We start from the raw sequence: 10,510 nt of genomic DNA on the forward strand, positions 1-10,510 counted from the left end.
ACCAGTGAAGGGAGATAAAGAAGAGGAGATATGAGATATGATGATGAGCAGCAGCATTTGGACTGAGTGAGCACATCAAAGTGAGGTCTGACTGACACCAACATAATTACAATAATCAAATCAAGCAGTAATAAAAGTGTAACTTTCTCAAAGAAAATATTTTTATATAAGATCTTCAAGATAAGAAGGTTTGACATCAGAAAGAAGCCTCAGTTAGGAAACCCTGTCTCCGGCGTCCTGTGTTTGGGTCCACCCCTTCCAGCACACAGCCCCAACCATGACAGATGAAGTCTTGTATATTTATTATGACTTTGCAGGTCTCCTCTGAGAAGCCTAACATATCCGAACTCTAACCCGAGATGGGTCGCCAATGAGCTGCGGCTGTTTAAAGGGCAGAGTCACATCCTGTCACATCTGATGCATGTTTGGTGTCCTCGTGTAGAGACCCTTCTGGGTTCAGTTTCATGATGTTTGTGACTGTTGGATCATTTCCCCTGTAGCTGCTGTTATTCTTGTCTTTGACTGATGAAACTAAAGGCAAATAACGTAATAATATATATAATAATATATCAGTGATGGCACATAGAGAACATTTAGCCACATTATTCCAGAGGTACTGAAGGGCTGTCCTGGTTACAGGTGTGAAAACAGTTGGGTTTAAAGTGTGTGGAAAGTGAAAATATTCATTCTTCTCTTGTTTTTCAGACTGTTTGAAGCAGTTTCTTTTTCATTGTGTGGTCAGCGCCCTTCTCAAAACCATAAGGCCTGTAACAGAAATCACACTCATTTCCTGTTTGAGCTCCAAAATGAAAGCCCTAAAATATCTGCTTAAACAAACTGCAGCTCTTTTACTTCCTCATGAAAATATAGAAATAAAACAGCTGAAACTCAACCAGACCTTAAACCAGAGGGAGGTATGCAGTGTCCACTGTGATGCAGCCACGTGCTGCTGCTTCTCCCTAATCCCATTTAAACACACTGTGCTGAGTCAGCAGGTAGTATGACAGGCCTGTTTGTGTTTCATCCACATGCACAGGGTGAATTTTGGCTTTGCTGTCCTTTAGTAAGTCTCACAATATTTGGGTACGCTGAAAGTGAACCACAGAGGTCATTAGTGACCTGGTGGGTGTTTAACCACATCCACCGAGTCACCAGCTACCAATCTAGAGTTAGGGTCGGGATTTCTCTTAGATATCTGTTAAATAGATATATATTTATAAACTAATAGATTTTACCTTTCAAATAGTCTCATACATTCATCATGGGGTCACAGTTTTTCCATCACCAAATGGGTGAAAAACAGAACAACAACATTGCAGGACATACAAAAACAAAGAGGATAGAAGAGGGATCGACAGCCGGGTGCTGGGATGGAAAAGAGTGTGCTGCATATTACATTCAAAGCTGTGTGAGTGTGATTAATTACATCCTGACCATCATCAAATGAGATACAGAAGACGGACCAATTATCAAGGTCCACAACACGTGTTGTGGAACCAGATGCGAGATGAGAACAGGGAACTGTTGGAGTGCTGCTGCATATGTAACCCCAGTGAAAGGGGTGACATGAAGAGGATGTGGGACCTCTTTGACACCCAGCATCCTACACTGACATCGAAACAACTATGAGCTCAGCGTTCCACAAGAAGTGCTACGGCAATGGGGATCCAGGACATCAGGTGATGAGATATCATCACTGAGATACCATCACTCATCGTTCAAGCCCCAAGAACAACTGCTACAATGAATCAGTCCTGAAACAGGAGATCATGGCTAAGGTGGAAACCTGGATCCCCCACGGCTGATTACCAAGACTACATGAAGTACCCTCTGAAAGTCTATCAGAAGATCTGAACACAGCCCTATGGACAATCCCTACTGCGACCATAACTGAAACCAAGCAGCTGATCTATAGCACAGCAACCGTGATCCTTGAGATGCTTGGATATAAGATGAACAGCCCCACGGAGCAGTATCCTCCATGGAATACTACATGGAATAATTCCCCATTGTGGGACAAATAAAGAGATTTTCTATTCTATTCTAAAAGAAGATTAGAGGTTAAGATCAAGGCAGCAGGGAAGTCAGCCAGCTATCAGAGCTGCAGAAAGGTGTGAGGAAGACATGGTGCGTAAGCTAACCTCTTGAAGAGGTTTAACAGACACAGAAGCCGGGAAAATAAACCAGATGTCCTCCACTGAACCATCCAAGGTGTACTCAAAGTGGAATAGAATGGGGTTAGGTTAATTGGTTCTAAATTGGCCGTAGGTGTGGATTTGAGTATGAAGCATCGTCTCTCTGTGTCGGTGCTGCTGTCCAGGGTATACTCTGCCTCTCGCCCTATGGCAGCTGAGATAAGCTCCAAATCAGAGGTTACTGTTGGGACTGCTAACCAGCAAAACTCTTCTTATTCTCAAACAAAGGAGAAAAAGTAATACGCATGCATCTTCCATGAATCAGCAGGAAATTTTTGTTGCTAATTAATGAGATCTAATGAAAACGAAAACAAACAAAAAAGGATAATAAAAGTAAACGAGAGCATAAACTTGACCTGAAGGTAAAATTTGAGCATTCTGGGTCACGTTCTCGTGTTATGGTCAACGTTAAAGTGTTTGAGGAACAGAAACCGCCAGCGCCAAGGCTGTGACAATAGCTCTACTTTGACTTTGAAACAGTCGAGCTAAAAATGAAGCTAACTTGTCCTCATATTGTACTCAGACTGATACTGAGGGTCCCACCATCAGTGCTATATATACTGTGCATAACCGAGTGATGAGCTCCTGTTAACATGTGTTTCTTTTCCTGCTCTAGAACGAACTGACAGATGAGGATTTCAGATTAGAGGTCACTCAGATCCATAAGGTAGGTGTGTGTGTTTCTCAGTGACTAACAGCACTGTGTGGAAGCTTCCCTGTTTGATTTCTGTCTGTGTGCAGGACTTTACAATGGAGACGTTTGCAGGCCCCGTGTTTGCCACGCTGCGTGGCTCTTTAGGAATGACCGAGCAGGAGTATCAGCAGTCACTGTGCTCAGAAAATTGCTACCTCCAGTTCATCAGCAACTCCAAGAGCAAAGCAGATTTCTTCCTGACGTGAGTCGCTACGCATCATGAGCTAACCTGCCGAAATGTAGAAGTTAAATGAATCTGACCTGGACTGCAGCCTAACCCTCACACAGAGCTGGACCCGGTTACATCAGAGCTGCTTTTCATTCATATGCAAACAGTATCAAATTGTTTAGTTTTATGTTTAAAAGTAATAACAGGCTAATACACATTTCACTAAGCTAATTTAAGACCTCGTCTGAGCTGCTTCAGCCTCTCCACCTTTCATTGCTTCAGCTGAGTCATTACTCTGTGTACTACCATTCTCCTGATATCATTACACATGTTGTGTGACTGTTACTCACACTGACGTTCCTCTTTTTAAACAGTGAGTCCTGCTGCTGTTTCAGCCTTTAGTTGTGCTGAAATGAGATAACAAAACATGTTGGCTAGTTTAGCTAACTTCTACACAAAGTTAGCAGTTAAATATTGGACAAGTGACGAGGATTAAGATGACTGAAAAAGATTTGGTTTGTTTATATGAAAATAACGTTAAACCTTATAAACAACCATATTCACGGCAACATTCCCGACAGACCGTTTTACCTCATTCAAAAGAGTTTCTGACTCCTGCCGCTGGCCCCGACTCCCAAATACTCCCAAACACACTGTTCAGAGTGGGCGGGGGGAGCGCAGTGACATGACACTATGTTGTGCTTTCAAAATAAAAGCACGCCAGTTATAGATTTAGTTTTTTTTTTCCTCCGCAGTGTAATTTTTGGGTAGGACAAATGCTTGGCTCCAATATTGGGGGGCGTCCCCCATCCCCCGTCCCCCCCGGTTTCTATGCCTATGAACACAGAGCAAGTTTTATCAAGTTATTGTATTAAAATTCAATTTGTTCTATTTATTTAAGAAATGATTCAGCGAGCAGATAATGAGGTGCACGATCCAAAGAGAATCTTTGTTGCTGCACATAAGTTTCAAGATGTTGTTACTTTGTAGCTTTGCAGTTAGCTTTCAGGGCTGAGGAGGGAAGGCGGAGCTTCTCTGCAGGCTTCCAAAAAACTGCCAATCAGAGGAAACTGGGCTTTCAAGGAGGGAGGGGCCTTAAAGGGACAGGAGCTAAAACAGCTTGTGTCAGAGGATGAACTAAAGATTTAGCTTCTCTGTCTCCTGAGCAGAGCTGCAGCTCTTCATAACACTGCCCTGTTGCATTATTTTGTAGGTTTTAAAAGTTGTCACTAATAGGAGCGCATTACTAACACTGTGTTTTTGAACTTGTAGGAATGATAAATGCTTCTTTTTGAAGACTCAGAACAAAAGGGAAATTAAGTTCCTTCTCAGCAACCTGAAGATCTACATGGAGCATCTGAGGAAGTACCCACACTCACTGCTGGTGAAGTTTTTAGGTACCACACACACACTGGAAAATATTAATATATTCTATATAGATACACAGACGTAACGCCCGAAGGACCGGTCACAATGACCAAAGGGCCCTCCTCTGGAAGCTTATATATTCAGAGTGTTAAGGTAAATGAAAGGTCAGAGGCACCTTTTCTGAAAGGTTTTGATGGAGCATTCTGGGAAATCCTGACCTTCCTCACTGTCATTTGTCTGTGTAGATTCTCAGTCATCCAGGTCATAGTAGTCTCTGGAGCTTGAAAAAGGCGACTGGACTTCTTTTTGTTTCTTGAAGACGTTTCACCTCTCATCCGAAAGGCTTCTTCAGTTCTCAACCAAATGGTGGAGAGACCCAGGTATTTAAACCCCTGTGGGCGTAGTCCCCTGGAGGTGGTTATGACCCTCTATTGATCATGTGCGTGAACACATGTGCCCAGGTGTGAAGGGGGCGTGGGTCATATTTAATCAGTGGTTTCAGTTGAAACCAATTTAGGACTCCGCTCCATTGTTTCCTGTGGCCTATTGAGGTCACTGGAACAAAGGTGTGAATGGGGGTTGAGACGTTAGGGGTTAGGGTTAGGGTTAGGGTTAGGGTTAGACCTCACTGTCATTTCTTCAAAACAACCCTGCTGACACGAGTTTTGCAATAATTTATAACAGAGTAGCTCAACAACACAGTCACATTTTAAAAACCTTTCAGAAAAGGTGCCAGTCACATTTTAAATTATGTTTAGCAAGCAAAGCAAACGAGTGGTGTGATTAAATGATTGCTGAGGGGGATCTATAAATGAGTGTTAGTTGGGCATTGAAAGACATGTAAGTATAATATTTGCACCTTCTGCGTGTTAAATTCAATTGGGAATTTCATATTTTTTGTTTACCTGAGTTCATTAATACATTACAATTGTGAATTTCTAATTTGATAATGATGGTTCTGGAGAATCTGGAGAAAAATAGAAATCGAAGCCATAGAAACACCACAAGTCTGCACTGCTGTGATGAAGGTTTCAGCCGAGCCGATCCAGTGTGACCTGAAAAGAGACATCTGCAGTTTGCAGATGCACCAGCAGGTGGTGCTGATGGCTCTGAATAGTCAGTGCTCATTGGAGCAGACTTCTTCAGGAGCAGTGTCAGGGTGTGGAGAGAGACTCTGACACACTTGCTGCCATTGGGAGTGTGTTTGGATGGTCTGTGCGGGGTCCAGTGACAATGTCAATGAGGCAGCGTGTATGCACGCACACACTGAAGAAGACGCACTGATTTCACGCCAGCTGAAAGCCTTTTGGGAAAGAGAATCTCAGAATAATAAGACAAGAACCAAGAGATCCAGATGAAAGTGCTCCAGAGCAAAAAACAAATACATTTAAGTAGGGCTGCATCTATCAATTATTTTAGTAATTGAGTATTCTATCGATTATTCCATCGGTTAATCGAGTAATCGGATAAGAAATTCTTTTCTTATTAATAATCTTACGTATTTAAAAGAAGGGGAAAGGCTGGTCTCACACAATGAACAACTCATTGATTTCCTTTTTAGAAAGTTTAATATAAAACCATCTTCTGAAAGCCTTCGTCCTCCACCACAGACAGTGGCGCATGTCTGTGAAAATCATACTCAAAATGATGTCTGTCAACTCAGCTGCTTGTTCTGTTGAATATGGGGCAGCTGTCCGAACAAAGTTGTCCATACGACTCTGATTTAGTGAGAAAAGAGTAACAAATAATTCAGTGTGCAACCAGCCAGTTTTACTGGCCCACGTGCGTTTTTGCTTGCATGTGAAAAACAAATCTATTACTTTTATATCAATATAATTATTATTATATAATACAAATTAATACATTTCATAGCATTTTAAATGTGCAAAATAATGTTAGTAAAACCTTGAAATGAATCGAGTTGATTCCCCCCCATCCCCCCTTTAGACTCTTTCCTGCATGCTACAGGTGTAACCATGGCTGCCAAAGTTAAAGTAAGCTTGTCAAACTAATTCAGTTTATCTGCACATACAGCTTTTATTTTAACTTCTGCAGCTTTCCTGTAGTTTTGTCGCTGTGTAAAACAAATGGAGCTCAGTGGAAAAATGTGAGAAGATGCTTTCTCCATATGTATCGTTGATTTGCCGAAGACCTCCGGTTTTAATAGATTACAGTAACAAGCTCTGCTCTCATGCACGCTAGAAAAATATTTTCTTTCACCCTGCTCTTCTGTGTGTGTGTGTGTGTGTGTGTGTGTGTGTGTGTGTGTGTGTGTGTGTGTGTGTGTGTGTGTGTGTGTGTGTGTGTGTGTGTGTGTGTGTGTGTGTGTGTGTGTAAATAAAGACTTTGTCTCCACATTAAACTATGACAATGTTAGTGCAATGTTATCTTTACTCCTGTTGTGTGGAGGAGCTACTTTGGTATAATTTTGCATATATTTTTATTCACTCTCTTACTTGTAATATTTCTCTATTGCAAGTTTATTTTTAGCTGCAAACATGAATGAAATGTTCTAGTTTACCTTGTGCTAGTCCCGCTCCGTTGACTGGATGCTTTCAGCTGAGATGTTGACTCATTGCCGTTGTGCTGTTGTGGTAAGCTAATTCAGTTTTGCAGTGGACACACTGGACGTTTTTTTTTTTTTTTTCGCTTATCTTCTGTTTAAAATGCTCCCAAACTTTTGATATTTTTCGTCTTTTTCTTTGACTTCGCTCCTCACTTTCTTCTATCCGGTCTTTAAGTCTGACGTCATTTCCGGGTCCAAATGCTCCTAAATAAACAGCAATGGCATAACCAATGACTGTTCCCTATTAAAGATGATTGTAACATAACTTATCAACTGCAGCCATTTCCGCTTCTCTTTCTCATCGGTAAAATGACAGCTGAGTGTGTTTTTTTTTGTTGGATCGGTTAAAACAACCAGGGACACGGCATTACGGCATTGCGGCGTATTGATCATGTGACACTTCGGACCCGGAAATGGAATTCTATGTCATCACTTAACCAGATACATGAACTCGTGAAACGTAAGCACGCTGTGCGTCAGTACAAATCCTCCGTGTGAAACATGATGACAACTGAGCAGTAGTACATGGTTGTGTGGAATAAATGAAGCATCGAAGCACAGAATTTTGCATCGATAATTTTTCATAATTGAAATATCTGAGTTAATCGATTAATCGTTGCAGCCCTACATTTAAGGATGGGCGATGTGAAGAGAGAACACAGAACTCCCACACAGTCACCGAATGACCAAGAAAAGATTTGAAGGACTGTAACACAAGCTGCAGACCAATGGAGACGCTACTAGAGATACAATGAGGTGATAGAGGATTACCTGCAATAGGTGAAGAAGTGACTGAGGGTGAGTGTTTCTCACCTGCTGTCAAATGTTACTGACACATCATGATACGCTCCATGAAGACAAGATGACAACGAGAGTGATGTTTGATGCCCGTCCCTGAACAATTACCTGCTGACAGAGCCAAACCTGAAGCTGCATTCATGGCAGATGTTAAGAAGGCATTCTTGGAGATTCCTCTTGCTGACAAAGACAGAGATGCGGTGAGATTTCGGTGACTCACGACTCCACCAAAACAAGCTGTGTGTGCTGAGAATGACCAGGATGGTGTTTGGTGTGTCCCCGATCCTGTTGTCAGCTATGGTGAGAAAGCCTCTTCAGCAGTATAAAGAACACCCTCACACTGTATGTGGATGATTTTGTGGCTGCTGCTGCTGTGGATGTGTGCAAGTGGATGACAAACTCTCCATCACTTAACCCTTTGACTCCGAATGTATCAGCCGTGACACAACATATTTCAAAAGTGCCACCGTTTGCGGACTTCCGGCAACAAATACGTAATACCCCTATATGGCTGTGACATGCAATTTCTGGGCTTTCAGGAACTGTTTGCATTTTTTCGATAGGACAAACGGTTGCAGAGTTACGGTAATAACCCAGCTGATCAACATTCCTTTGATCAGCCGACTCCCTGCTGATACGCCACCTCTCAGCTGTTCGCCGCTGTTGAGGGCTTCAGCAGCGATCGCCCAGCGTTAAAGGGCCACAGAGAGGTGGAGGAGGACAGCCATAGGGCCCATTGAAGAGCCAGATGCCTGTGGAACGCTGCTGAAAGTACTGGGCTAAGACCTCTGCTGGAGACACTGACAATGAGCAGCACAGATAGAAGTGTTTTGCAACACTCGACAAGTATCTTTGACCTCCTCAGCTTCTTAACACCATTAATAAGGGTTAAATTCCTGCAGCAGGAGGAGAGAGAGCTGAACCTGGACCAGAAGCTGCCACCTGATCTGAATCAACAATGGCACAGCCGGCACTCTGAGCTCCCCCTGAGTCACCAGATCTCTGTACCAGAGGGACGAGCAGAGAACACTTTGTGTATTTTGCTATGCCAGCAAACAAGTGGCGTACCTACAGTGGGAAAGTTCAGGGTAGAGTTCTCTGCCTGCAAAGATCAGATACTGGGAGTTGTTAGTTCAACAGAACCATGAGAACCTGATAATGATACTGGATAATAAGATTCATAGCTGGAAGGGACTGTGTAAACTGATTTACTCAGATAATGCAAAGACCTTCAAGCGAGTAGACCAAGACCTAAAAGACCTGCAGAAAAACCTGAAAGGTTCACAGCTCCTAGAGTACTTCTCAGACAGGGGTATAGGCTGGAGATCTGTTGCTGGTGTGGGTGGTTTCTGTGAAAACCTGCCTGAGAAAGGTGCTAGGAAGAGCTTCCCTCAGCTTTGACCACCATTCTTACACAGGTGGAGGTCACTTTGAACTCCAGACCCCTTACCTTTGTCAACGATGACCTGGATGAACTGCAGCCGCTGACACCTGCTAACATCCATGTTGGGAAAAGACTCACTTATCTACCATCACAGCAGCTTTCTGCTGCCAGCAGGACCACAACAGAGAGAAGATGACCAGGAGATGGCGTTATCAGCAACGGCTGATCCTGGAGCAGCTGGACTAGTTATTCAACTTGAAGTCAGCCCATTGCAGAGACACCTTGCAGCCTACCTTACTGAGGGTGGGTGACATCATCCTCCTCGGATGATGTCATGTGCCGTGATGGACCTGGAAGTTGGGAAGAGTCCATGAACTGTTTCCAGGGTGTGACAGACATTGAAGGACATTTAAGTTTGATATTTGCATCTTCTGCGTGTTAAATTTAATTGGGAATTTCATATTTGATTTTGCTTATATGAGTTCATCTTGCATGTTCATTGGCAGTCGTGAATTATTAATTGATGTACGATTGCTAATTTGAGCCTGTAATTTGGAAACCAGTATTACCCAAGAGGTACTTCATATCCCAGAATGCACCACGTTATATGCTATGAGATGTACTGTGAGTTTCTGCTAAGTGAAGGCGGCTGTTTGCTTACACACGATCTACGACCGTTTCATCTGTTGGACGTAGTGATGAGCCACAGCAGTGGCTCAGCCCGTGGTTAATGGGCTTCTCTCGTTTGATCCCAGCTTATTAACATTAAAGAGCTCACTACGTTTCTTTAACCACACTGAATGTGTTTGGGCTCGTGTAGCCTAGCTGAAGAAGAAGGGTTTATAGCTTAAGCTTAGCTAAATATATCCGTGTATGTGTGAGAGAGTCAGTTGGTAAAAGCCCAAAAATAAAACTGCCCCAGGGCCGACCACAGAGTTGTTACACCTGTGCCAAGATACACCTTTCTGCTGTCAGAAAGGAAACGGTTCATTAAGGCTGTTTTTGTAACTGTCATCAAAGATTGTCCTCACAGCTGCTGGAAAACACTTGCAGCACACATTCAACTTTCTGATGAATTATCCCCATCAGACAATTCATCATGGCGTCATTGGGACTTTCTTTCTTTTTCAAAACTTTATAAACATCACTTTTTTTACAGCATTAAATAAACACTGCAGAGGAAATTCAGCAGAAAGTTTTTCAATCTTCAAAATGACGAATTGCCATCATAAGTGTACCACTGTTCACCACTGTGTGGTGATTATTTTTACTTCATTGAAATGTCAGCAACTTGAATTGGTTACATATGAGAGGTCTGTGGAAGTAACTTCAAGTT

At 42.7% G+C, this 10,510-nt stretch overlaps 1 protein-coding gene across 1 annotated transcript in view; it reads left to right on the forward strand.

Moving 5' to 3' along the window:
• pip5kl1 (phosphatidylinositol-4-phosphate 5-kinase-like 1) overlaps window positions 1-10,510 on the forward strand; it is a 56,909-nt gene that overhangs the window by 28,656 nt on the left and 17,743 nt on the right. The window contains exons 3-5 of the mRNA XM_030742144.1: window positions 2,812-2,862; window positions 2,937-3,091; window positions 4,331-4,455. Of these exons, the coding sequence (XP_030598004.1) occupies window positions 2,812-2,862; window positions 2,937-3,091; window positions 4,331-4,455 (331 nt within the window). The remainder of the gene's footprint in view (window positions 1-2,811; window positions 2,863-2,936; window positions 3,092-4,330; window positions 4,456-10,510) is intronic.

Source organism: Archocentrus centrarchus, chromosome 12 (genome assembly GCF_007364275.1).
Source record: "Archocentrus centrarchus isolate MPI-CPG fArcCen1 chromosome 12, fArcCen1, whole genome shotgun sequence".
Lineage (NCBI taxonomy): Eukaryota > Metazoa > Chordata > Actinopteri > Cichliformes > Cichlidae > Archocentrus > Archocentrus centrarchus.